The 26,996-nt window shown below is 42.8% G+C and overlaps 2 protein-coding genes across 9 annotated transcripts in view; both read left to right on the top strand.

Moving 5' to 3' along the window:
* IL1R1 (interleukin 1 receptor type 1) overlaps positions 1–26,996 on the top strand; it is a 100,534-nt gene that overhangs the window by 22,419 nt on the left and 51,119 nt on the right. The window contains exon 2 of one of the 8 annotated variants that reach the window (XM_082642198.1): positions 15,580–15,738. The exons of the other annotated variants lie outside the window; for them this stretch is intronic. Within the exon in view, the coding sequence (XP_082498324.1) occupies positions 15,679–15,738 (60 nt within the window). The 5' untranslated portion in view covers positions 15,580–15,678. The remainder of the gene's footprint in view (positions 1–15,579; positions 15,739–26,996) is intronic. 8 annotated transcript variants of the gene reach the window in all.
* Positions 15,746–24,200, top strand: LOC309815410 (protein LSM14 homolog B-like). Its single transcript, XM_082642207.1, has one exon. It carries the CDS (start codon positions 19,752–19,754, stop codon positions 20,517–20,519), a length of 768 nt encoding a protein of 255 aa, XP_082498333.1. The 5' UTR covers positions 15,746–19,751; the 3' UTR covers positions 20,520–24,200.

A 26,996-nucleotide genomic window follows, 5' to 3' on the forward strand; every position in this document is an offset into this window, starting at 1 on the left:
TTTAATGTGAAAACATGTCAGCACGGAGACTTGGATGCGTGTGTTGGGTCAGCATGTGTGTTGTGTGTGGCAGGTGTTGTGTGTGTTTTGTGTATGTTGTGTGAGTGTGTGGTTTTGTGTGTTTTGTGATGTGGTATGTTGTGTGGCTTTTCTGTGTGTGTTGTGTGAGGGTGTATCGTTTGAGCGTGTGTTGTTTGTCGTACGTGTGTATTTTCTGTGCTCAGTAAACATTTGTTAAATGAAGGAAAGGACACAGTTCCTGCCCCGTGAAGCCCATAGTGCAGACTCACAGGCTGGGCTGTCAGGTCCTCGAGGACACGGCCTACCTTGTGTTCATCTTTCTGTCCTCAGGGTCCTTCAGAGGGAGGCGACGTTGGCATACACAAGTGTAGGGGCACCGGGGGGGATGGATATTGTGTAACTGGACACAGTTTTGCTCTCAGGCCCGGACTCCTTGAGGCAGACACTTATTTTCCAGGTTCGTGTCTCACATCCCATGGAAATCCCTTCTTTATTATGGTCACAGTTTACTGTCGGTTCACCCCCTGCAGAACGTAGGCTCCATGGTAGGGCTTTTGCCTGATTCGTTCTCGGATCCATCCCAAGTACCTAGAACATTGCCCGGCAGGTAGTATGTGCTCCATAAATATTTACTGAATGAATACATGCCAGGATTAACGAGTTCCAGCATGCTTGGTCCAGGTCAAGGTTTTTAGCCCAGGGCAGGTACGACTATGTCTGTCACCGAATTTATTTTAAATCTCAGTAACTCTTGGGACCTGGCCTTTCAGGGCAACGCCCCCGGCTGCCACGGGTCCTCTCCCTTACGTTGGTATGGCATCTGCAGGGATTGTGGAGAGGTCCCAGCCTGCCCCCCTCAAGGGGAGATGCCTCATCCTGCCGGGTCAGGCGGTAGCCCCTGTCCTTGGGTCCTTGTGGCTTCCTGTGCCCTGTGTGTCAGCTGTGGTGTGACAGGTCTCACCGGGTGTGGGCCATGAAGCTGCTCGGTGCCAACAGCCATGGGCCTTGCCATTGCGCCAGATGTGAGGCTCCTGGACTCCAGCTTCCTGGTCCCCGGAGCTCTTGGTGGCTTCTCCCACTCTGCTGGTGCCTCTGGGCTCTGGGATCCTTCTGTGCCTGGCTGGAAGCTGGGTCTCACTCTGCGCCCACCTTTCTGGGGCAATTGCCACCTCCCGGGCTCCCCCCGGGGAGGAAGCCACGAGCCCAGTGACCATAGGTTTCTACCCCCACTTCCAGACTTGACCATCAGAGCTAAGCTCTTGCTTCCTCCTTTTTTTCTTTCTGCGGGCTCTTCCCATCAACCACAGGCCGTGCCCTCCTGGGCTGGGTGGAAGGCCTCCCTGTCCTAGTCCAGCCCAGCTCCCTCTCTGGTGTGTGGGTCCACTCTTCCTCTCTGACTCTTGAGAAGTAAAGCCCAGTTTGAGGAGTTCCAGATAAATTCCTCTTGTCTCTCGGCAAAGCCTGGCACATTTTCCACCACATTTTAAGATACATCTTGCAATAGATGACAGGTCATAGTTACTTGTCAGCATTTTTTTTTTTTCCTTTCCCACTGCACCTATTACAATTAAGGACACTTGGCTTAGGCTATTGTCTGGCCATGGCCTTAAACTCTACTCTGGAGTATTAAGACAAGCAATACCTTCTTTGTTCTAGCCTCCGTCTTCTTCTCCCCAAGGTAATGGATGCCTCTCCTTCAAAGGTAGGAAGCTACCAGGCAACCAGAAACAATTAAAGGGTGACCCAGAAAGAATATACATTGTTGAATACTTTCAAGAAATATAATTCCCAGTACATAAGATCGCCCTTTTAATCAGTATAAATGGCATTCCACCACCTTCATGCAATAGGCTGGCTTCCATGTTATATCCTGGAATATAGCTAAAGAGAAAAAAAGAGCCTGAGGCTGCCATGGAGCAAGACATACGGACTCCTGGACAAATGCGACAGTGCCCACCCTGGCTATGCACCAGTCACAGCCACTGAGAAGTGCTGATGCAGAGTGGGGATGAAGGTCCCCAAGACGGATGCCATTAATCACTGGACCCATCCTTCTGTCTGATTCCTTGATCCTTAAGAACACTTCTGATGCTATTGTGGTTTCCCACTGTGTCCTTCCTGGAAGAAGAAAACGTGCTGTCAGTAAATAATAATAGCTTGTCCCTTTGGAAGTTATAGGTTTTATTTTCAGCTAAATAGTCAGAGTTCCTTTCTAGACTGACACATCTGCCTCACAAGAACAGTATGCGTGTGAAACACCACCAAACCTGAATTCCTGAGTCTGTACAATGAGAGCCAGGCCCGAGGGCCCAGTGGATCCAGAGGTGAAGGCCATCGTTCAGGACACTTTGGGGTTAGCTGGATGTCCTTTTTAGGAACAGGTTAACCTCAAACAGTGCCTTTCTTTGAAAACTTCTATACTTAGGTCAGAGCTTTCTGTGTCAGTTCTCTCTCTGTCTCTGTCTCTCTCTCTCTCTCTCTCTCACACACACACACACACACACACACACACACACATGATAACGAATGAGTGGACATGAAGTAGAGAGGGACCAAATTGTGTAATAACAACCAAATCTGAGAAAAAGTTCACTGTGAAGAGTGAGATGCACTCGGGTGGATGTTGGTGATAACAAGCGATAGGATTTCGCAATGGCAAGACCCATGAGCTTGTTGAAATGATCTGCCTTTGCTCAAGCAAAACAGAGAGAAATTGTAACCAACCTTCGGGGCTGCCACCTGGCTTCCGCAACAGCCTGGACGGTTGCCTGGCAGAGCCTGAGGAGTCTTTCTCTCTTCTTATTTCCACTTCTTGCTTCTCTCTTTCTATGAAAACTGCCTTTCTTTGCATCTCTGGTTCATATAGAGGAAAACATAGCCGCCCCGCATGTCCCAGATGAATTTCTAAGCAGAATAGCACCTTCTTTGTTTTGACTCCAACCGTGACTCATAGGATGTGTGTTTCAGGTTGGATGTAAAATTCTGGGGAGAGAGAAAGTGAATGCTCTAGCTTTGGGCCTAGCAAACGCTCTTGGCCCAGCCAGCCATGGCCCAGGGTATCATCCCTTCATCCCTAGGCCCACATCTATAGACGGGAAGTGGCGGAACAGGGAAGTTGGTTCCCTTTCCTGAGAAATAGGGGTACACTGTACACTGAGTAGACACCAACCCAAAGACATTATATAAATGGAGCAAGGCTGAATGCGGCCTTGAGTTAAGTATTCAAATACATTCAGTCTGTTTCCTTAAGGTGACATTGCATTCCAATCCAAGGCGTGTTGATTCAGAGGATTTCATCACTCAAAGACATTTAACCTCAGACGTTCCAATGCCGTGCTATTCTTATTATATGTAAAATTGTATTTATATCTTATTGGGAAAAGCATCATCAGCCCCACTTTGAGAAGCAAGGTGAGTTTTCTCATAAATGCATTTAGCTTTTTCGGAATGAAGTATTCCCAGAATTCTAGGCTTAAAACAAATTTGAGTAAATCAGAGCAGAAGATATCATAAATATTAATGGTAAATGAAAAGGCTGGGGGGAATACTTATGAATTATATCAATACTTTACATATATACAATGATAAAATGTTACAGTTTAAAATAAGGTACGTTGATACAGTTGCAAGAAAATATAAAAATACAGGTAGTATCTCATATGGGTCTTTCTTGTTGGATGGAGAGCAAGGAATGAGACTTGGAAGAGACTGTAGAGGGAGATGAAGAATAAGAAGGAGAGGAAAAGGGGGCAAAGGATGGAAAGAGGAAGGGGGAGGGGAAAGTCCATCTAAGTAAAGCACTCAGATGGCAACGCCCACAGCTGAGGCAGGAGAAGTTTAGCTGAGGATGGAGAGGAAGATGGCGGAATGGCCACCCTTATAGCTTTGGAGGATGATGACTGGGAGGATATCCTGGAGACTCCTTCTCGGCTACTCCCCAGCCATCTAGAACCCACTGATCATTTAGCAGGTGCCATCTTTTCTCTGTAGAACAACTTGGTAGGAAAACCACACTAGAGGATTTTCTCTTGCAACTTCCCTCATTACCTCTGCATGAAGAATAATTCTCAGCTGGGATCTAGTCTGGTACAAACAGTATCTCCTTTCCCCCTTGGTCAGAGGTCTTGGTAACCTTATTATTGTTTCTTGGACCGAGGGCTTCCCCAGGAATTGAAAGGAAGAGTTTCTGAGGTACGTTGAGAGCAGTCACATTTAGCAGCCAGTGTGGCACACAGGTGAGGGGTAGGAGGAAGGGAGATGCTTAAAAAGGAGAAGCACTAAACGTTAAGAGCTTCTAGCCCCACTGTGGCACTTACTGCCCAGCAGGGTCAGCCAGTGTGGTTATGTCAAGCCCTCCTTGTGGTCTTGACTGTAAACTGTCAGAGTTCACATTAATAAAACCAAGTTCTAAAAAGAAAGCTCACACTCTCTGTGCTTCAAAAGGAACGCTGAGCAAATCTGAGAGGGTCTCCTGGGGGCCCGTCCATGAAAATAGATCTCTTTTGTGATGCTTGAGACACTACAAGCATCTGGTTTGTACTGGAAGACTGGTTTGAATTTGAACTGGTTCTACTGGAAGACATTTAGGTCACAAACCTGGATGACGAATGGGATCAAGTCAAGGGTAAACAAACCAACAACAAGGATGAGCCAAAAAAAATAGTCTTTTCTCCTCCAACTAGTAGCTTTGTTCTGAGAGATGAGTTAAGAGGTTTATAACCATTTTTAAAAATTGAAGTATCATTAATTTACAATATTGTGTTAGTTTCAGGTATACAGCAAAGTGATTCATTTATACATATATATCTCTTCTTTTCCATTATGTGTTATTAGAAGGTACTGAATATAGTTCCCTGGACTATACAGTAGGACCTTGTTTATTTATTTTATATATAGAAGTGTATATATGTTAGTCCCAACCTCCTAATTTATACCCCCACCCCTTCCCACTATCCCCTTTGGAAACCATGAGTTTCTTTTCTATGTCTGAGTCTACTTCTATTTTGTAAATAAGTTTATTTGTATCAATTTTTTTATATTCCACATATAAATGATATCACATGATTTTTGTCTTGGTCTTACTTCACTTGGTACGGTAATCTCTAGGTCCGTCCATATTGCTGAAAATGGCACTATTTCATTCTTTTTTTATGCCTGAGTGGTGGCTTTGTTTTCAGGGATGAGTTAAGAGGTTTGGATCAGTGGTTCTTGGCTTCAACAGACTTAATGCTCTTTTCCTTAATGCATTTCTTTCTTTTTTTTTTTTTTTACAACTTTATTGGAGTATAATTGCTTAACAATGGTGTGTTAGTTTCTGCTTTATAACAAAGTGAATCAGTTATACATATACATATGTTCCCATATCCCCTCCCTCTTGTGTCTCCCTCCCACCCTCCCTATCCCACCCCTACAGACGGTCACAAAGCACCGAGCTGATCTCCCTGTGCTCTGCGGCTGCTTCCCACTAGCTATCTACCTTACGTTTGGTAGTGTATATATGTCCATGCCTCTCTTTCGCTTTGTCACAGCTTACCCTTCCCCCTCCCCATATCCTCAAGTCCATTCTCTAGTAGGTCTGTGTCTTTATTCCTGTCTTACCCCTAGGTTCTCATGACATTTTTTTTCTTCTTAAATTCCATGTATATGTGTTAGCATACGGTATTTGTCTTTTTCTTTCTGACTTCACTTGTATGACAGACTCTAGATCCATCCACCACATTAAAAATAGCTCAGTTTCGTTTCTTTTTATGGCTGAGTAATATTCCATTGTATATATGTGCCACATCTTCTTTATCCATTCAACCGATGATGGACACTTAGGTTGTTTCCATCTCCGGGCTATGTAAATAGGGCTGCAATGAACATTTTGGTACATGACTCTTTTTGAATTATGGTTTTCTCAGGGTATATGCCTAGTAGTGGGATTGCTGGGTCATATGGTAGTTCTATTTGTAGTTTTTTAAGGAACCTCCATACTGTTCTCCATAGTGGCTGTACCAATTCACATTCCCCCCAGCAGTGCAAGAGTGTTCCCTTTTTTCCACACCCTCTCCAGCATTTATTGTTTGTAGATTTTTTGATGATGGCCATTCTGACTGGTGTGAGGTGATATCTCATTGTAGTTTTGATTTGCATTTCTCTAATGATTAAAGATGTTGAGCATCCTTTCATGTGTTTGTTGGCAGTCTGTATATCTTCTGTGGAGAAATGTCTATTTAGGTCTTCTGCCCATTTTTGGATTGGGTTGTTTGTTTTCTTGCTATTGAGCTGCATGAGCTGCTTATAAATTTTGGAGATTAATCCTTTGTCAGTTGCTTCATTTGCAAATATTTTCTCCCACTCTGAGTATTGTCTTTTGGTCTTGTTTATGGTTCCCTTTGCTGTGCAAAAGCTTTGAAGTTTCATTAGGTCCCATTTGTTTATCTGTGTTTTTATTTCCATTTCTCTAGGAAGTGGGTCAAAAAGGATCTTGCTGTGATTTATGTCATAGAGTGTTCTGCCTATGTTTTCCTCTAAGAGTTTGATAGTGTCTGGCCTTACATTTAGGTCTTTAATCCATTTTGAGCTTATTTTTGTGTATGGTGTTAGAGAATGATCTAATCTCATACTTTTACATGTCCCTGTCCAGTTTTCCCAGCACCACTTATTGAAGAGGCTGTCCTTTCTCCACTGTACATTCCTGCCTCCTTTATCAAATATAAGGTGACCATATGTGTGTGGGTTTATCTCTGGGCTTTCTATCCTGTTCCATTGATCTATCTTTCTGTTTTTGCACCACTACCATACTGTCTTGATTACTGTAGCTTTGTAGTATAGTCTGAAGCCAGGGAGCCTGATTCCTCCAGTTCCATTTTTCGTTCTCAAGATTGCTTTGGCTATTTGGGGTCTTTTGTGTTTCCATACAAATTGTGAAATTTTTTGTTCTAGTTCTGTGAAAAATGCCAGTGGTAGTTTGATAGGGATTGCATTGAATCTGTAGATTGCTTTGGGTACTAGAGTCATTTTCACAATGTTGATTCTTCCAATCCAAGAACATGGTATATCTCTCCATCTATTTGTGTCATCTTTAATTTCTTTCATAAGTGTCTTATAATTTTCTTTTTTTTTTCTCAAGGTACCTGTTTTTTTTATTTATATATATATTTTTATTAGTTTCTGCTTTATAACAAAGTGAATCAGTCATACATATACATCTGTTCCCACATCCCTTCCCTCATGCATCTCCCTCCCTCCCACCCTCCCCATCCCACCCCTCCAGGCGGTCACAAAGCACCGAGCTGATCTCCCTGTGCTCTGCGGCTGCTTCCCACTATCTATCTACCTTACGTTTGGTAGTGTATATATGTCCATGCCTCTCTTTTGCTTTGTCACAGCTTACCCTTCCCCCTCCCCATATCCTCAAGTCCATTCTCAAGTAGGTCTGTGTCTTTATTCCCGTTTTACCCCTAGGTTCTTCATGACATTTTTTTTTTAATTCCGTATATATGTGTTAGCATACGGTATTTGTCTTTCTCTTTCTGACTTACTTCACTGTGTATGACAGACTCTAGGTCTATCCACCTCATTACAAATAGCTCAGTTTCGTTTCTTTTTATGGCTGAGTAATATTCCATTGTATATATGTGCCACATCTTCTTTATCCATTCATCCGATGATGGACCCTTAGGTTGTTTCCAGCTCCGGGCTATTGTGAATAGAGCTGCAATGAACATTTTGGTACATGTCTCTTTTTGAATTATGGTTTTCTCAGGGTATATGCCTAGTAGTGGGATTGCTGGGTCATATGGTAGTTCTATTTTTAGTTTTTTAAGGAACCTCCATACTGTTCTCCATAGTGGCTGTACCAATTCACATTCCCACCAGCAGTGCAAGAGTGTTCCCTTTTCTCCACACCCTCTCCAGCATTTATTGTTTCTAGATTTCTTGATGATGGCCATTCTGACTGGTGTGAGATGATATCTCATTATAGTTTTGATTTGCATTTCTCTAATGATTAATGATGTTGAGCATTCTTTCATGTGTTTGTTGGCAGTCTGTATATCTTCTTTGGAGAAATGCCTATTTAAGTCTTCTGCCCATTTTTGGATTGGGTTGTTTGTTTTTTTGCTATTGAGCTGCGTGAGCTGTTTATAAATTTTGGAGATTAATCCTTTGTCAGTTGCTTCATTTGCAAATATTTTCTCCCATTCTGAGGGTTGTCTTTTGGTCTTGTTTATGGTTTCCTTTGCTGTGCAAAAGCTTTGAAGTTTCATTAGGTCCCATTTGTTTATCTGTGTTTTTATTTCCATTTCTCTAGGAGGTGGGTCCAAAAGGATCTTGCTGTGATTTATGTCATAGAGTGTTCTAGCTATGTTTTCCTCTAAGAGTTTGATAGTTTCTGGCCTTACATTTAAGTCTTTAATCCATTTTGAGCTCATTTTTGTGTATGGTGTTAGGGAATGATCTAATCTCAAACTTTTACATGTCCCTGTCCAGTTTTCCCAGCACCACTTATTGAAGAGGCTGTCCTTTCTCCACAGTACATTCCTGCCTCCTTTATCAAAGATAAGTTGGCCATATGTGTGTGGGTTTATCTCTGGGCTTTCTATCCTGATCCACTGATCTATCTTTCTGTTTTTATGCCAGTACCACACTGTCTTAATTACTGTAGCTTTGTAGTATAGTCTGAAGTCAGGGAGCCTGATTCCTCCAGCTCCGTTTTTCGTTCTCAAGATTGCTTTGGCTATTCGGGGTCTTTTGTTTTTCCAAACAAATTTTGAAATTTTTTGTTCTAGTTCTGTGAAAAATGCCAGTGTTAGTTTGATAGGGATTGCATTGAATCTGTAGATTGCTTTGGGTAGTAGAGTCATTTTCACAATATTGATTCTTCCAATCCAGGAGCATGGTATATCTCTCCATCTATTTGTATCATCTTTAATTTCTTTCATCAGTCTTATAATTTTCTGCATACAGGTCTTTTGTCTCCTTAGGTAGGTTTATTCCTAGATATTTTATTCTTTTTGTTGCAGTGGTAAATGGGAGTGTATTCTTGATTTCACTTTCAGATTTTTCATCATTATTATATAGAAATGCCAGAGATTTCTGTGCATTAATTTTGTACCCTGCTACTTTACCAAATTCATTGACTAGCTCTAGTAGTTTTCTGGTAGCATCTTTAGGATTCTCTATGTATAGTATCATGTCATCTACAAACAGTGACAGCTTTACTTCTTCTTTTCCAATTTGGATTCCTTTTATTTCTTTTTCTTCTCTGATTGCTGTGGCTATAACTTCCAAAACTGTGTTGAATAAGAGTGGTGAGAGTGGGCAACCTTGTCTTGTTCCTGTTCTTAGTGGAAATGATTTCAGTTTTTCACCATTGAGGACAATGTTGGCTGTGGGCTTGTCATATATGGCCTTTATTATGTTGAGGAAAGTTCCCTCTATGCCTACTTTCTGCAGGGTTTTTATCATAACTGGGTGTTGAATTTTGTCAAAAGCTTTCTCTGCATCTATTGAGATGATCATATGGTTTTTCTCCTTCAGTTTGTTAACATGATGTATCACGTTGATTGATTTGCATATATTGAAGAATCCTTGCATTCCTGGAATAAACCCCTCTTGATCATGGTGTATGATCCTTTTAATGTGCTGTTGGATTCTGTTAGCTTGTATTTTGTTGCGGATTTTTGCATCTATGTTCATCAGTGATATTGGCCTGTAGTTTTCTTTCTTTGTGACATCCTTGTCTGGTTTTGGTATCAAGGTGATGGTGGCCTCGTAGAATGAGTTTGGGAGTGTTCCTCCCTCTGCTGTATTTTGGAAGAGTTTGAGAAGGATAAGTGTTAACTCTTCTCTAAATGTTTGATAGAATTCGCCTGTGAAGCCATCTGGTCCTGGGATTTTGTATGTTGGAAGATTTTTAATCACAGTTTCAATTTCAGTGCTTGTGATTGGTCTGTTCATATTTTCTATTTCTTCCTGATTCAGTCTTGGCAGGTTGTGCATTTCTAAGAATTTGTCCATTTTTTCCAGGTTGTCCATTTTATTGGCATAGAGTTGCTTGTAGTAATCTCTCATGATCTTTTGTATTTCTGCAGTGTCAGTTGTTACTTCTCCTTTTTCATTTCTAATTCTATTGATTTGAGTCTTCTCCCTTTTTTTCTTGATGAGTCTTGCTAATGGTTTATCAATTTTGTTTATCTTCTCAAAGAACCAGCTTTTAGTTTTATTGATCTTTGCTATCATTTCCTTCATTTCTTTTTCATTTATTTCTGATCTGATTTTTATGATTTCTTTCCTTCTGCTAACTTTGGGGTGTTTTTCTTCTTCTTTCTCTAATTGCTTTAGGTACAAGGTTAGGTTGTTTATTCGAGATGTTTCCTGTTTCTTAAGGTGGGATTGTATTGCTATAAACTTCCCTCTTAGGACTGCTTTTGCTGCATCCCATAGATTTTGGGTCGTCATGTCTCCATTGTCATTTGTTTCTAGGTATTTTTTTATTTCCTCTTTGATTTCTTCAGTGATCATGTCGTTATTAAGTACTGTATTGTTTAGCCTCCATGTGTTTGTATTTTTTACAGATCTTTTCCTGTAATTGATATCTAGTCTCATAGCGTTGTGGTCGGAAAAGATACTTGATACAATCTCAGTTTTCTTAAATTTACCAAGGCTTAATTTGTGACCCAAGTTATGATCTATCCTGGAGAATGTTCCATGAGCACTTGAGAAAAATGTGTATTCTCTTGTTTTTGGATGGAATGTCCCATAAATACCAATTAAGTCCATCTTGTTTAATGTATCATTTAAAGCTTGTGTTTCCTTATTTATTTTCATTTTGGATGATCTGTCCATTGGTGAAAGTGGGGGTGTTAAAGTCCCCTACTATGAATGTGTTACTGTCGATTTCCCCTTTTATGGCTGTTAGTATTTGCCTTATGTATTGACGAGCTCCTATGTTGGGTGCATAAATATTAACAATTGTTATGTTCTTCTTGGATCGATCCCTTGATCATTATGTAGTGTCCTTCTTTGTCTCTTCTAGTAGTCTTTATTTTAATAAAGTCTATTTTGTCTGATATGAGAATTGCTACTGCAGCTTTCTTTTGGTTTCCATTTGCATGGAATATCTTTTTCCATCCCCTTACTTTCAATCTGTATGTGTCTGTAGGTCTGAAGTTGGTTCCTTGTAGACAGCATATATATGGGTCTTGTTTTTGTATCCATTCGGCCAGTCTGTGCCTTTTCGTTGGGAGCATTTAGTCCATTTACATTTAAGGTAATTATCGATATGTATGTTCCTATTCCCATTTTCTTAATTGTTTTGGGTTTGTTATTGTAGGTCTTTTCCTTCTGTTGTGTTTCTTGCCTAGAGGAGTTCCTTGAGCATTTGTTGTAAAGCTGGTTTGGTGGTGCTGAACTCTCTCAGCTTTTGCTTGTCTGTAAATGTTTTAATTTCTCCATCAAATCTGAATGAGTTCTTTGCTGCGTAGGGTAATCTTGGTTGCAGGTTTTTCTCCTTCATCACTTTAAATATGTCCTGCCAGTCCCTTCTGTCTTGCAGACTTTCTGCTGAAAGATCAGCTGTTAACCTTATGGGGATTCCCTTGTGTGTTATTTGTTGTTTTTCCCTTGCTGATTTTAATATGTTTTCTTTGTATTTAATTTTTGACAGTTTGATTAATATGTGTCTTGGCATGTTTCTCCTTGGATTTATCCTGTATGGGACTCTCTGTACTTCCTGGACTTGATTAATTAACTATTTCCTTTCCCATATTAGGGAAGTTTTCAACTATAATCTCTTCAAATATGTTCTCAGTCCCTTTCTTTTTCTCTTCTTCTTCTGGAACCGCTATAATTCAAATGTTGGTGCATTTAATGTTGTCCCAGAGGTCTCTGAGACTGTCCTCTGTTCTTTTCATTCTTTTTTCTTTATTCTGCTCTGCAGTAGTTATTTCCACTATTTTATCTTCCACGTCACTTATCCGTTCTTCTGCCTCAGTTATTCTGCTATTGATCCCATCTAGAGTATTTTAAATTTCATTTATTGTGTTGTTCATTGTTGCTTGTTTCATCTTTAGTTGTTCTAGGTCCTTGTTAACTGTTTCTTGCATTTTGTCTATTCTATTTCCAAGATTTTGGATCATCTTTACTATCATTATTCTGAATTCTTTTTCAGGTAGACTGCCTATTTCCTCTTCATTTGTTAGGTCTGGTGGGTTTTTATGTTGCTCCTTCACCTGCTGTGTGTTTTTCTGTCTTCTCATTTTGCTTATCTTACTGTGTTTGGGGTCTCCTTTTTGCAGGCTACAGGTTCGTAGTTCCCGTTGTTTTTGGTGTCTGCCCCCAGTGGCTAAGGTTGGTTCAGTGGGTTGTGTAGGCTTCCTGGTGGAGTGGACTAGTGCCTGTGTTCTGGTGGATGAGGCTGGATCTTGTCTTTCTGTTGGGAAGGTCCACGTCTGGTGGTGTGTTTTGGGGTGTCTGTGGGCTTTTTATGATTTTAGGCAGCCTCTCTGCTAATGCGTGGTGTTGTGTTCCTGTCTTGCTAGTTGTTTGGCATAGGGTGGCCAGCACTGTAGCTTGCTGGTCATTGAGTGAAGCTGGGTGCTGGTGTTGAGTTGGAGATCTCTGGAGGATTTTCGCCGTTTGATATTATGTGGAGCTGGGAGGTCTCTTGTGGACCAGTGTCCTGAAATTGGCTCTCCCACCTCAGAGGCACAGCACTGACTCCTGGCTGCAGCACCAAGAACCTTTCATCCACACGGCTCAGAATAAAAAGGAGAAAAAGTAGAAAGAAAGAATTAGTAGAAGTAGAAAAAAAGAAAGAAAGGAAGAAAGAAGGAAAGAAAGAAAGGAAGGAGGGAGGGAGGGAGGAGGGAGGGAAGGTAGAAAAAAGAAAGAGAGAAGGTAAAGTAAAATAGAATAAAGTATGTAAGATATAATAAAGTTATTAAAATAAAAATAATTATTAAAAAAAGGACGGATAGAACCCTGGGACAAATGGTGGTAGCAAAGCTATACAGACAAAATCTCATACAGAAGCATACAGATACACATTCACAAAAAGAGGAAAAGGGGAAAAAATCATAAATCTTGCTCTCAAAGTCCACCTCCTCAATTTGGGATGATTCGTTGTGTAATGGAGGGAAGGAAGGAACGAAAGAAAGAAAGAAGATAAAGTAAAATAAAATAAAGTTATTAAAGTAAAAAATAATTATTAAGAAAAAAAATTAAAAAAAAATGGACAGACAGAACCCTAGGACAAATGGTGGAAGCAAAGCTGTACAGCCAAAATCTTACACAGAAGCATACACATACATCCTCACAAAAAGAGGAAAAGGGGAAAAAAATCATAAATCCTCCTCCCAAAGTCCACCTCCTCAATTTGGGATGATTCGTTGTCTATTCATGTACTCCACAGATGCAGGGTACATCAAGTTGATTGCGGAGCTTTAATCCGCTGCTTCTGAGGCTGCTGGGAGAGATTTCCCTTTCTCTTTGTTCTCGCAGCTCCTGGGTCCCAGCTTTGGATTTGGCCCCGGCTCTGCATGTAGGTTGCTGGAGGGCATCTGTTCTTCTCTCAGACAGGACGGGGTTAAAGGGGCAGCTGCGCTGGGGGCTCTGGCTCACTCAGGCCGGGGGAGAGGGAGGGGCATGGAGTGCGGGGCGAGCCTGCGGCGGCAGAGGCCGGCGTGACGTTGCACCAGCCCGAGGCGCGCCGTGCGCTTTCCCGGGGAAGCCGTCCCTGGATCCTGGGACCCTGGCAATGGCGGGCTGCACAGGCTCCCCGGAAGCGGGGCGTGGACAGTGACCTGCGCTTGCACACAGGCCTCTTGGCGGCGGCAGCAGCAGCCCCAGTGTCCCACGCCCGTCTCTGGGGTCCGCGCTTTCAGCTGCGGCTCACGCCCATCTGTGGAGCTCCTTTAAGCAGCGCTCTTAATCCCCTCTCCTCGCGCACCAGGAAACCAAGAGGGAAGAAAAAGTCTCTTGCCTCTTCGGCAGGTCCAGACTTTTTCCCGGACTCCCTCCCGGCTACCTGTGGCTCATTAGCCCCTTCAGGCTGTGTTCATGCTGCCAGCCCCAGTCCTCTCCCTGGGATCCGACCGAAGCCCGAGCCTCGGCTCCCAGCACCGCCCGCCCCAGCGGGTGAGCAGACAAGCCTCTCGAGCTGGTGAGTGCTGGTCGGCACCGATCAGCGGGACTCTCTCTGCTTTGCCCTCCGCACCCCTGTTGCTGTGCTCTCCTCCGCAGCTCGGGAGCTTTCCCCCTCCGCCACCCTCAGTCTCCGCCCATGAAGGGGCTTCTAGTGTGTGGAAACCTTTCCTCCTTCACGGCTCCCTCCCACTGGTGCAGGTTCCGTCCCTATTCTTTTGTCTCTGTTTTTCCTTTTTTCTTTTGCCCTACCCAGGTACGTGGGGAGTTTCTTGCCTTTTGGGAGGTCTGAGGTCTTCTGCCAGCATTCAGTAGGTGTTCTGTAGGAGTTGTTCCACGTGTAAATGAATTTCTGGTGTATCTGTGGGGAGGAAGGTGATCTCCACGTCTTACTCTTCCGCCATCTTCCCTGGAAGTCTTTTAATGCATATTTTATAACATTCTCTTTACTAAGTTATAATGAAATTCACTGATAACATATTCTACCTACACATGACATTAGACATGTACCTATATTATACTAAGCATAATGTGAAGGAGAAATGAAAGCTATTCCATGTTCAGTTCAACATGGACATTTGTGAGCACCACTGAACAGGGAGACAAAAGCCATCAGGTGTGCAGATACGCACAGACAAGTCTGTAATGTGGCAGCTGCAAAGCCAGATGGAAATAGTCTGTCCCTCTCTGGAGCTTCAGATATCATGCGTGGTGGAGCCATCAGTGACTTTTCCCATGGTGAGAAATATTTTTTTAAATTTCAGGAAGAAAAGTTTTACTTCCTCTCAATTTTCATGGTAACTGCATTTCTGCAAAATTCAATATGTAGTAAAACTGCACCAAAATACTTCCTGTTTCTATGAAAAACAGAGTTAGGTTCCAGGCTCGGATTTGACCTACATTCAGGTTTTGTGGGATGTTTGAAAATTTGGTAGGATGGGGGGCAATTTGTTGTGCAGTGCTGTCCTGGGTGTTGCAGAACCTCTAGAAGCCCTAGCTTCTGTCCACTAAACAAGGCACCCTCCCCAACACAGGCCGACCAAAGTACCTCCGCCTCCACTTAAAACTCCCCTGGGCCAATGTCCTACCTCTCTGGAGGTCTCAGAGTCTCGTAGTCATGGGTTGGAAGGGTCCTTAGTGGTCTTCTCGGCTTGTTGGTTACCAAAGGTTGGTCTGGGGAGCAGCTGGTAGCTCTTAAGACATACAGATTCCCAGGCACCACCTGTAGAGATTCCACTCAGGAGGCAGGACTCTAGAATGTCCAGGAGACTCTGGTGCACAGCCAGGTATGGGGCCTCCTGACCCAGGTATCCCTCGCTCTTATTCACGGGGTCCCCTTCCCATATCTGGGGCCAGTGGCTGCCCAGCCTGGGTTTGAAGGCGCCATGCTTCAGTAAATGGCATCAACAGAGTCGCTTCTCTTCCCAGCCCACTTGTCAGCCCAGGAGGCAAAGCCAGGATTGGAGCAGCCGGTCTGATGCACACATTCCTGCTCTGGGCTTTTGCCCGCAGCAGCCCTGGAGATGGATGACTGATGATTCAGACTTCAGCTTTCTCTGCTCTGCTCATTCCCCCACTGAGTCAAGGGTGAGAAACACTTTGCTTCAGGTCTCCATCCTTTGAAGTCCCATTGGCTGAGTCAGCTCCCCGGCTACCTTTAGAAGGATCCAATACAGAAACGTTGTCCTAAAACTCAAGACCTGTACCTTCATGGACAGTGCCTGGTGGGACAAAACAAAGACGGCTGAAGAGTCCTATCAGGGCTGTGAAAAAGAGCTGGGCAAGGAAGACAAAGTATTGTTAAATGGAAGGGATGAAAAATACTGAAATCAAGCACAGGAGTTTTCAAAGTGCAGAGTTAAATGATTGGTTCATTTATTCATCTTACATAATGTAAAATGCATCTACTACATATCAGGCTTTCTTCTAGATAATATGACAGTGAATAAAACAGACCAAAATCCTATCTTCCGGGTGCACACATACTAGTAGAAATAGAAGGTTAATAAACAAGATCATGACAGAATATGCACAGTAAGTTAGATGGTGACATGCTGTGAAGCACCAGTAAGGACTTCAGTAGGGTAGGAACGTATGTGCATGTGTGTATGTGTGCACGTGACATCATATGGCTTGGGATATCTCTTTGGCAATGTGGAGGGGAATTTCTTTGACAGTGGTGATCAGGAGTTCAGTTGTGCAGGAAGAACGGGAAAGAGAGATTGCAGTTGTTAAGACAGGAAATGATTCAGGTTTGGGTAAAGCTTTTTAACAATGAGAAATGAAGAGAAACAGAACCACTTTAGCATGGCAATAATTACATTTCTGGGTTTGCGTAAGGAATGTTGAGAAACTTCTGGTTGCAAACCAACATTTTGTTTCCCTGAAGCCCTTCGCAGTCTTTGAGTACTGTTTAGATTTCGGTTCCTTAGAGTTCTTCGTGATATTGACTAAATCCACTGTCCTATCACATGGAGACCAAGCTATTTGTACATCTCACACCTGACTACTTTAGACTGGAGTATTTGTGCAGAAAAAACCCTGCTTCTTAGATGTGGTTTTGATTGGTGTTTTTGGAATGAGGGCCTTATCAGCTGTGGTGTATATACTAGTGTGTATAGTCTTTTTGCCAGAAATATTGACCCACTCTTTACCAGAAATATCCCTATTCCAAAATGATATCACATTAGGAGTTTATGGCTAATAATGCTTCAGTAATATTTGCTTATTTGTATAATATTCGGTTAAAAACACTCTCAGGCATATTCATTACCTGTAAGTCTCTCAGTAACTCTGTGGTTATCAGGGCAGGAATGTTATACCCTTTCCGTAGATTCAAAGAGGCTGAGCGAGTTACCCAAGTATAGGTAATGTATGCAAAATAATGATCCTCTCTACCGTTGACTATGTATGTGTCAGACGGTGTTTAAATGCTTTGTACATATTAACTTTTTCAGTCCTCACAACAGCTCAGTAAAGTGGAGACTATTTATAACATCATTTCACCATCAAGGAAACAGACCCAGAGAAGCTGTGACTTGCTCAGCCCCACACAGCTCAGATAAGGTGGAGCTCAGAACCACCAGTGTCTACACTCCAAACCACCAGGCTATACTCCTTTTGTTCTGGAAAGCAGATCTCCCAGCTCCTACCTATTTTAGGGAGTTTTTAACTTCACAAACAATATCACCACAGCAGTGACAGATGTTGGAGCAGTTAAGGGCAGCAGTGTGGATGGGAAAGACCATCAATTTTGGAGAGTGACCTGAGTTCCAGTTCATTTGGTTATTTTGCAGTTGGGTGAGTTCCTTAAGCTCCCTAGAATGTCTGATTCTGTCTGTAAAATAAGGGAATAGTGATACCCCTCACAGCGTGGTGAGCATTAAATGGATGTCCTATTAAAGCATCTAACTTACTGTCGGACACGTAATAGGTGCTTCTTGCTTGTACATTTCCTTCCTACATAAAGGATCATCACTAGACTTGGGTCAGAGGAACAGTAGGGACACAGTAGTGAAGTAAACTGGAAATGGCACTGGCTATTTTGCATACCCTTTGAGAAACTCAGGGTGGGACTTGTGTAACCTAAGAGAGCAGCTCAGATCGCGGTGGTGAGTGAGGGCACGGTTCCTCATGGGTGAGGCTTAGAGGGGCTACTGTTCAGTGAAATATCATTTAAAAGTCTGGGTAACAGGTGAAGAAGCTGGTGCGGGGGTGATTCTCCCTTCCGACCTCTTGATCTGCCCTTGGTCCTTTTTTCTGGGAAGATGCTTCCCTGAACTACATGGTGGTCTCCATAGCGCTGCCCAAGCTTTAGGTAGAACAGAAGTTCTCAACTTTTGATTTAAGGACCCCTTTCACTCTTCAAAATTATTGAGAACTCTAAAGAGATTTATTTACATGGGTTAACTATTGATATTGACAGTTTTAGAAGTGAACACAAATTTTAAAATGAATTTTTATTGATCATTCAAAAATAATAACTTCATTACCTGTTAACATAAGTAACATCTCTTTTATAAAATGATTAGATTTTTAAAACAGATAGAAAAAATAGACTTTTTTCTGACATTATTTTACATTGTTCACATTGTTCTGGAAATCTCTTTAATATCTGGGCAGGAGACAGATGAATTCTCATGTCCACATCTGCATTCAGTCTTTGAGGTATTATACATCACATAGCTTTTTGCGAGAGAATGTGTGTGGAAAAGGCACAGATCATCTTTGAGTTAGTATCAAAGTAGTTTTGACCTTACGGACCCCCTGGAAGGGTCTCAGGGACCTTTGAGAACCACTCATGTAGAATATCTTTTTCTCTTTAAACATCTTTTTTCAACATTCTTACAATTTCTTTTCAACGCCTCCCTCCTGATGCCTGTATTCAAGTGATCATGATTGATAATAATTCTTCCTTCAGCATTCTTGGGTTTGGCAAGCCTGGAGATAGTGGATTCAGAGGTCTCCCTCCTTCTCTCCCTCCTTCCCTCTCTCCTTTCCTCTTCTCTTCCCTTCCTACCCTCCTTCCTTGCTTCACAACCTGGGGAGTTTTTCTGGTGCCTCCCGACTGGTCTCTGTGCCTCTAGAACCTGACAGTTGCCAGGCTGTGTTTTGCTTGACATCATTCACAATCTACTTCCTTCCACAAAATTCTTGGTCTTGGCTGACATTTATTAATTCTGGCTTATGTTTTATAAATATTTCAAAAATGTTTCCAACCAAAAATTTTTTTGAGATGTGTAAAGAATTTGTGGCATGTTCATGGCTGAGGGTAATATCTGTGAACTTCAGAAACTATGCAGCAGAATTCTGCTGCCAGCCAAGACTGAGTCACTGGGCCTGGATTTACTTTCTCACCAGAGACAACAACGAAAAGCACTATATAAAATACATGAAACCAGAGGTTTTCAAATACTGGACATCAGCCAGTGAAGGACAGTGATCCCTGAGAGGAAAACAAATGAGGTGGACCTTATGAATGCTCTTGGTCACCAACTGAGAGAATTTTCAGGCCATGGGAGGGTGTCCAGCCAATTTCCCTGGGGAAGGGGGATCCAGGCAGAGTTCAGCCAACTTCCTGAATGGGTAAGATGGAGCTGAGAGCTGAGGGAGACCAAGGCGGCTACAGTTCACAGAAAGGGTGCCAGAGGAGAGGGAGCTGGAACAAGAGAGAACTTCAGACCTGCAGAGGGCCCCCATTAAGAATCAGCAGAGGACCGCGCACCGTTGCTCACTCTCTGGTCCCCGCGCAGGCCCTTGGGCACCCCGTAGTTGGGCAGCAAGATCAGCCTCATCTCCAAGGCGCAGATCTGCTACGAGAGCATTCTCTACACCATCGACACGGACAGCTGTACGGTGGCGCTCGCCAAAGTGAGGTCCTTTGGTACTGGAGACCGTCCCACAGATAGGCCTGACCCCCCTAGAGAGGAAGTTTATGAGTACATCATCTTCCGGGGAAGTGGCATCAAAGATGTTACCGAGTGCGAACCTCCGAAAGCTCAGCATGCGCTCCCTCAGGACCTGCTATTGTTCAATCTTCCCTGGGCTGGGGCTCGGCCTCCTCCTTCCAGCCACACGTGCCTTCCAGCCCCTTCTGAGGGATGCCGCCCTACAGCCAACTGGCCGCCAGCTCCCTGCTCAGCCATCAGTATGCCGCTTCCTTGGCTTTAGGAACCGGCTTTCCGGCTGTCTCAGTCAGTAAGAGCCGCACGGTGGAGCAGGCTGTCCAGACTGGTTCTCTTGATAACTTGAACACCAAAAAGCTGTTAGCTGGCAAGGGCACCATGGGGATGCAGCTCAACGGGCGCTCAGCCCCGCCAAGCAGCAAGGCTGCCAGCGATGTAGCTCAGCCGGCAGCTGGGCAGACTCAAGGGCAGGTGAATGACGAGAACAGAAGACCTCAGGGGAGGCCATCAGGGGACAGACGAACAAGGAATCGCTCCAGAGGGCAAAGCCGTCCAACTACCGTCAAGGAAAACACAATCAAGTTTGAAGGCAACTTTGATTTTGAGAGTGCAAATGCCCAGTTCAACCGAGAGGAGCTGGACAAAGAATTTAAGAAGAAACTGAATTTTAAAGATGACAAAGCTGAGAAAGGGGAGGAGAAGGACCTGGCGGTGGTGACCCAGAGTGACGAGGCCCCTGCTGAGGAGGACCATCTGGGGCCCAACTGCTACGATGACAAATCCAAGTCCTTATTTGACAACATTTCCTCTGAACTCAAGACCTGTTCCAGGCGGACGACGTGGGCTGAAGAGAGGAATCTCAACACGGAGACCTTCGGGGTGTCGGAAGTTTTCTTCGTGGCCGTAGTTTCCGGGGTGGATTTCGAGGGGACAGGGGCAGCGGTGCAACCCGTCGTAACATGACTTCCCACAGAGCTGGGACTGGCAGGGTGTAAGGAGGCAGCTGAAGGCTCTGGCTGAAGCGGCACAGACGCCAGACTGTGTCTACGAGGACGTTGGGAAACGCTGCACTTACTGCGGGAGACATGGGTCATTTCGTTTACTGAGTTTGGAAAATTCCCATGCTACTGCTTATGTTTTGGACTGAACTGAACTTGGACATGGTCTGAGTTAGAACCACTTTTTTGGGGGGACGTATATATGGGAAACCTCTTTGAGGTATCTTGGCCTATTTTTCCATTTTAGTTGTGCACAGCCTGATTCTAAGGTTTTGGTATTTTGCAGAAAGCTTTCTAGAGCAAAAGCATGATCCTTGCTTTGTGACCTTTTTTGGACAGCTTTGAATTTTAACGTGGAACCAAATCCCATTTGGCAAATGCAGCAGCAAAGCGCATCTCTGTAATCCAACTGGCCGCTGGTGCTGCTGGCCTGGCACTCACTGCCACAGGTGGGGGCCTAGGAGCCAGGCGTGGCCAGCATGGGGATATGGGGGGGGGTCTAGGGCATGGAAAGTGGGGTGTCCCACAGATCATGTTGTAGAAGCAAACCAGACGACCCTGACATCCCAAGCGGCGACGTCAAGGTAGAGGGCTGGCAGAGGGCTGGTGGGGTCAGGGGTGCTGGAGGTATAGGACGGGGCCCTGAACGGGAGGGAGCTGGGAGCTGTCACTTGGAGTGTGGCTTCCATAGGAATCCGGGCTGGGGGTGAGCACCCAGGACAGGCTCTTCTGCAGCATCCCTCTCCCTCCTGCCCCCTCCCTGCCAGTCCCTGACCCAGGCTAGTCAGCAGTGGACTCTGGCCGAATACTGTTCGGTGTCTCATCCACTTGGAAATGAGCCAGTCTTTTTTTTTTTGCAAGGTTGGTTGACCGAGAGCTTATTTCCTCTCAATTGTAAATAGTTCTGTGTTTTTGTTTTACTGGTGGGTGGAGGGAGGGTGGGGAATATAAATTTGTTGCATGAACAAAGGGATCAGACCTTCAGTAGAAGCATGCGTCCCTCTGACAGGGCATCGTGGTGAGCATAAGCACCTTGGTGACTAAATCCCTTTAAGTAGGTGTAACGGTTTTAGTTCTGTATGGATTAAGTTACTGTAAAAGCTTAGGTTTATTTTTGTAGGAATTAATGGCTAAGAATTAGAACATAGCAATGCAGCTGCTCTGTTGGAGCAATGTAAACTTGTAATTATAAACAAACATGCAAACCTTTAAAACTCTCTTCTTCTCTGCTCTGAAAATAAATAATCCTGTTGACTCTGTTTAAAAAAAAAAAAAAAGAGTCAGCAGAGTACCAATATGCACATGTATGTGAGGAAATTACCTGAGGCCAGAAAAAGTACCAGCCTGAAAGGATTAGATGGTGCAGAAGGCCAGGAATGATTTCTATTCCTACCAGCAAGGCTGGAAAACCTAATCTGCAGGCATTTGGTAGAGGACTAAGAAGGATCATGCTTCAGCAGTGGGGCAAGATGAACCCTAGACCCAATGCTGCTGTGCCCCTGCCTAACGAGGCACAAAGCAGCACCCCAAATCATCAAACATTTCAAATGCATCCCAGAACACAAAAATACCCAGCATCCAACAAGTCAAAATCCAGAATGTTTGGCATCCAATAAAAAAAAAATCACCAGGTATACAAAGAAGTAGGAAAATAATGAGGGCAGAGCTCAGTCAATCAAAACCAGCTAAGAACTAACACAGGTATTAGAATTAGAAGACGAGGACCTTAAAGTTTGTTATAACTGTATTCCATATGTTCGAAGAAGTAAGTAGTGGAATGGAAGATATGAGAAAGAAAGACCCACCTCTAACTTCTAGAGATGAAAGCTACTATGGCTGAGACGAAAATATATTGGATGAGATTAATTGCAGGTTAGACACTGAAGAGAATAGATGAATACATTTAAAGACACAGCAATAGAAGCTATCAAAATGAAACAGAGGGGAAACAAACAAACAAAAGAACAGAGCATCAGTGAACTTGGAACAATTTCAAGCAGCCAAATACACATGTAACTGAAGTCCCCCAAAGGAAGGGAGTAACAGAAGAAATATTTGAAATTAGTGACCGGAATGTTTCCAAATTAGATGAAAATGGTAAACCCATAGATCCAAGAACCCCAACAAACACAAAGAAAAATATCAAGTTTCATCGTAACCAAATTGCTTAAAGCCAGTGATAAAGAATAAAATCTTAAAACAGCCAGAGAATAAACACACCTGCAGAGGAATGAGGACGACAAAGTGGCAGATTTCTTACAGAAACAATGCCGACTAGCAGACGTTGGAGCCTTATTTATAAAGTACTGAAAGGAAAGAAGAACCCAAAGCCCTGTCAACGTAGAATTCTATACACACTGAAAATATCTTTCAAAAACAAAGTTAAACTGTTTCGAACATAAAAGGCTGAATTCTTCACCAGAAGATCTGAACTACAGAAACATTAAAGGAAATCCTTTAGGCAGAAGGAAAATGATGATAGATACAGATATGGATCTATTCAGAGGAATAAAGACCATGAGAAATGGCAATGGAATTATTACTTAAACTTCTTTAAAAGAAAATTGACTGTTTAAACAAAATAATAATAGTACAGTGCAAGGTTTATAACATATGTAAAAGCAAAATGAATTACAAAAATAGCACAAAGGCCAGGCAGGGAGAAATGGAAATGTATCATAAAGAGAAATTTTCATCACAAAATGTCTATTTAAAAAGCAGAGGGTTTCCCTGGTGGCGCAGTGATTGAGAATCCGCCTGCCGACGCAGGGGACATGGGTTCGTGCCCCGGTCCGGGAAGATCCCACATGCCATGGAGCGGCTGGGCCCGTGAGCCATGGCCGCTGAGCCTGCACGTCTGGAGCCTGTGCTCCATAATGGGAGAGGCCACAACAGTGAGAGGCCCGTGTACCGCAAAAAAAAAAAAAAAAAAAAGAGAAGTGTCAAATCAATAACTTCAGCCTCCACTTTCAAGAACTAGAAAAAGAAACATTACACCCAAAGAGAGCAGAAGATAAGAAATAATAAAGATCAAAGCAGAAAGCAATTAAGTAGAAAACAGAAATACAATAGAGAAAATCAATGACACTAAAAGCTAATTCTTTGAGATCAGTAAAACTGATGAACCTCTAGCCAGAATGATTAAGAATAAAAGATAGAAGACAGAAATATCAATAGCAGGAATTAGGTGATATCACTGCACTACAGTAAAAATATTAAAATGATAACAAAATATTAGGAACAAAATTATACAAAAATTATTGACACTTAGATGAAATGGACAAATTCTTTGAATGACATAAACTACCAACCTCACTCAAGAAGCAAGAGATAACTTGAATAGCCCTCTATCTATTAAAGAAATTGAATTTGCAGTTAGAAATCTTTCCACATAGAAAACTTGAGGTTTAAATAATTTCCATGGTAAATTCTACCAAACACATTAGGAAGACATAATATCAGTTCTGCATAAACTCTTCCAAAAAATTGAAGGGGAGTAAATATTTCCCAACTCACAAGTTCGTCCCAACTCTAAGAAGCTAGTATTACTTTGGAATCAAAACCGAAGTGAGAGAGTGGCATGGACATATATATATACACTACCAAATGTAAAATAGATAGCTAGTGGGAAGCAGCTGCATGGCACAGGGAGATCAGCTCGGTGCTTTGTGACCACCTAGAGGGGTGGGATAGGGAGGGTGGGAGGGAGACTCAAGAGGGAGGGGATATGGGGATATATGTATATGTATAACTGATTCACTTTGTTATACAGCAGAAACTAACACAACATTGTAAAGCAATTATACCCCAATAAAGATGTTAAAAAATAAAAATAAAAACATCTTAAAAAAAATACCAGCACAGGAAAAGAGAGCTATAGATCAATATTCCTCATGAACACAGACATAAAAGTTTTAAACAAAATAAAATCTAATTCAACAATGTATAAAAAGGCTAACACGTCATGGCCCAGCAGGCTTTATCCCAGGAATGCAAGGTTGGCTTAGTATCGGAAAATCAAGAAATGTAATTCACCATATTAATAAAACTAAAAAAGAAAAACCATATATCATCTCAACAGATGCATAAAAAGCATTTAACAAAGTCCAATGTCTATTCCTGATAAAAATTATCCAAAAATAAGGAATACAAGTATACTTCCTCAACCTGATAAAGAGCATCTATGAAAGATCTGTAGTTAACATCATACCTGATGGTAGAATACTGAAAGCTTTCCCCTAAGATCAGGAACAAGGCAAGAGTATCCACTTTTCTCGTTTCTATTCAGCATTGTACTAAAGGATCTAAAAAGTCAAGTAAAAGAAAAGGCATCCAGATTAGAAAAGAAGAAGTAAAACTATATTTGCAGATACGATGGTGGTCTATATAGAAAAGTCTATGGAATCTATTTTAAAAAGCTACTAGAACTAATAAGTGAGTTTTGTGGGCCACAGGATCAATGTACAATATCAGTTGTATTTCCATACACTAGCGATGAAGATCCAGGATTGTAATTTAAAAGCAATACCCTTTACAGTAGGATCAACAGTATGAAAACTTAGAGATAAAATAGACAAAAGACTTACAAGATCCGCATGTGAGGTGGTAGCCATGGGAGACTGTCCTTCCCTTGAGCCCACGGTGGGCGAGGCACTGCTCTTGTCTGCTGTCTCTGCTCCCTGCCCTCCCTGGCTTATGCTGCTCTCTCTGCAGAGACTTTTTCAAGATCTTTCCCAAATTACTGGCTTTTACCGGGTCTTTCAGGTACCTAGCTCACTTCTTCTATACATGGAACAGGGAAAGCAGAAAAAAGCACTTAATCCTTTTTCACCCATCACCAATTCATTCCTGAGATGCTTTCCTTTTCATGAAGCAGCATAGGGAAAGAAAACTCTCATCCCAGGAAACTTAGGGCTTTCCTCTGCATTCAAAACAGCATGCACTGGGACCCCTTCTTCCTGCTCTTAGGAAAGCCTGGGTTCTAGGTGGGCACCTTCTCTCTGAGACTGTTTCTCTGTGTCACTATTTCCATGGCCAGGTTGAGTTGGGCAACACCAAGTTACTTGATAAACACATGGTTAATATGTCAAAGCAATCACTGTAAGTGATGATTATTTCTTAGAGGATAACAGAAAGGAATGAGAAAAATATAGAGTGTGGTAAGATTTTTCAATTTCATTTACTAGCATACTTGTATTTAAAATCTTTGGCCTTTTTATTTTAAACTGAAAGGTAATCAATGTTCTGCTGCTGATTTTATGGTCCTGTGACTAGGGACTACAGTGCTGCCTCTGCTAGAATTCATTGCGGGGCAGTAGAAGTATGGGGTGATACTTGCTATAAAAACTCCTGTACACCCTCCTCCTTAGCTGGTCTGTTGACTACTTCTGACGTTCAGGGTATTGCTATGGTTGATATGAGTGTTTTGGGACAGGGAGTGGAGGGATTCCCTTCCTCCCCCACAAAATACATGGTTTTGTAGTCTTTATTTCTCTAGTAAATATAAAATCTTATATTTACTAGAGAACTTTAAAAATACTTATATTTACTAGAGAAATAAAAAATGTAGATTGGAAATGATTATAGGCAAAGCATTATATTGACGAATGTCAAGTAGTTATAGCAGTATACAAACTGAGAACATGAACTATAGAGGGAAGGGGTGAAGAGGTGGGGTTGGGCTGAGCCATGAAAGGCAGTCTAAATGATGACCTGGTTGGTTGAGAGGAAAGACGGAGGTATGAAGAGGTTTCTTGCTCAGGTATAGATTTAAAATGAGCAGATTGTCTATTTTGGATGAAAACCAGCTGGCCAGAGAAGGACCCCCTATTCCAGAGGTCCTGAATTGTCTAGGCTTTAGAGCAGCAATGTCCAATGGAATATTTTGCAGAGATGGGAACATTCTATGACCGTGCTGTTCAATATGGCAGCCACTAATGATGTGTGGCTACTGAGCTCCTGAAATGTGGCTAGTACATCTGGGCAACTGGATTTTTTTTTTTTTTTTTTTGTGGTATGCGGGCCTCTCCCGTTGCGGAGCACAGGCTCCGGACATGCAGGCTCAGCGGCCATGGCTCACGGGTCCAGCCGCTCCGCGGCATGTGGGATCCTCCCGGACCGGGGCACGAACCCGCATCCCCTGCATCAGCAGGCGGACTCTCATCTCAACCACTGTGCCACCAGGGAAGCCCCATGGTTACTTCCTTTACTCAAAATAGTATATGTAAAGCTAAACCTATTGGACTATCTCATAGCTCTCATTTTTCCTTTATTTGCTGGTGAGACAGTCGTAATCTTAAGGAACTCTCTAACTGGGTAGTGTTCAGAGGTGATGCTGGAGAAGGGAGATAGGCGTCATTTTAATTCATAGAGACTTTGCATGCTGGGCTGACTCTACATGGTGCAGGATGGGCCATGGGGAATCATAACACATTCCTGAGTG

The sequence above is a fragment of the Mesoplodon mirus genome (genome assembly GCF_964341445.2).
Source record: "Mesoplodon mirus genome assembly, chromosome: 14".
NCBI lineage: Eukaryota > Metazoa > Chordata > Mammalia > Artiodactyla > Ziphiidae > Mesoplodon > Mesoplodon mirus.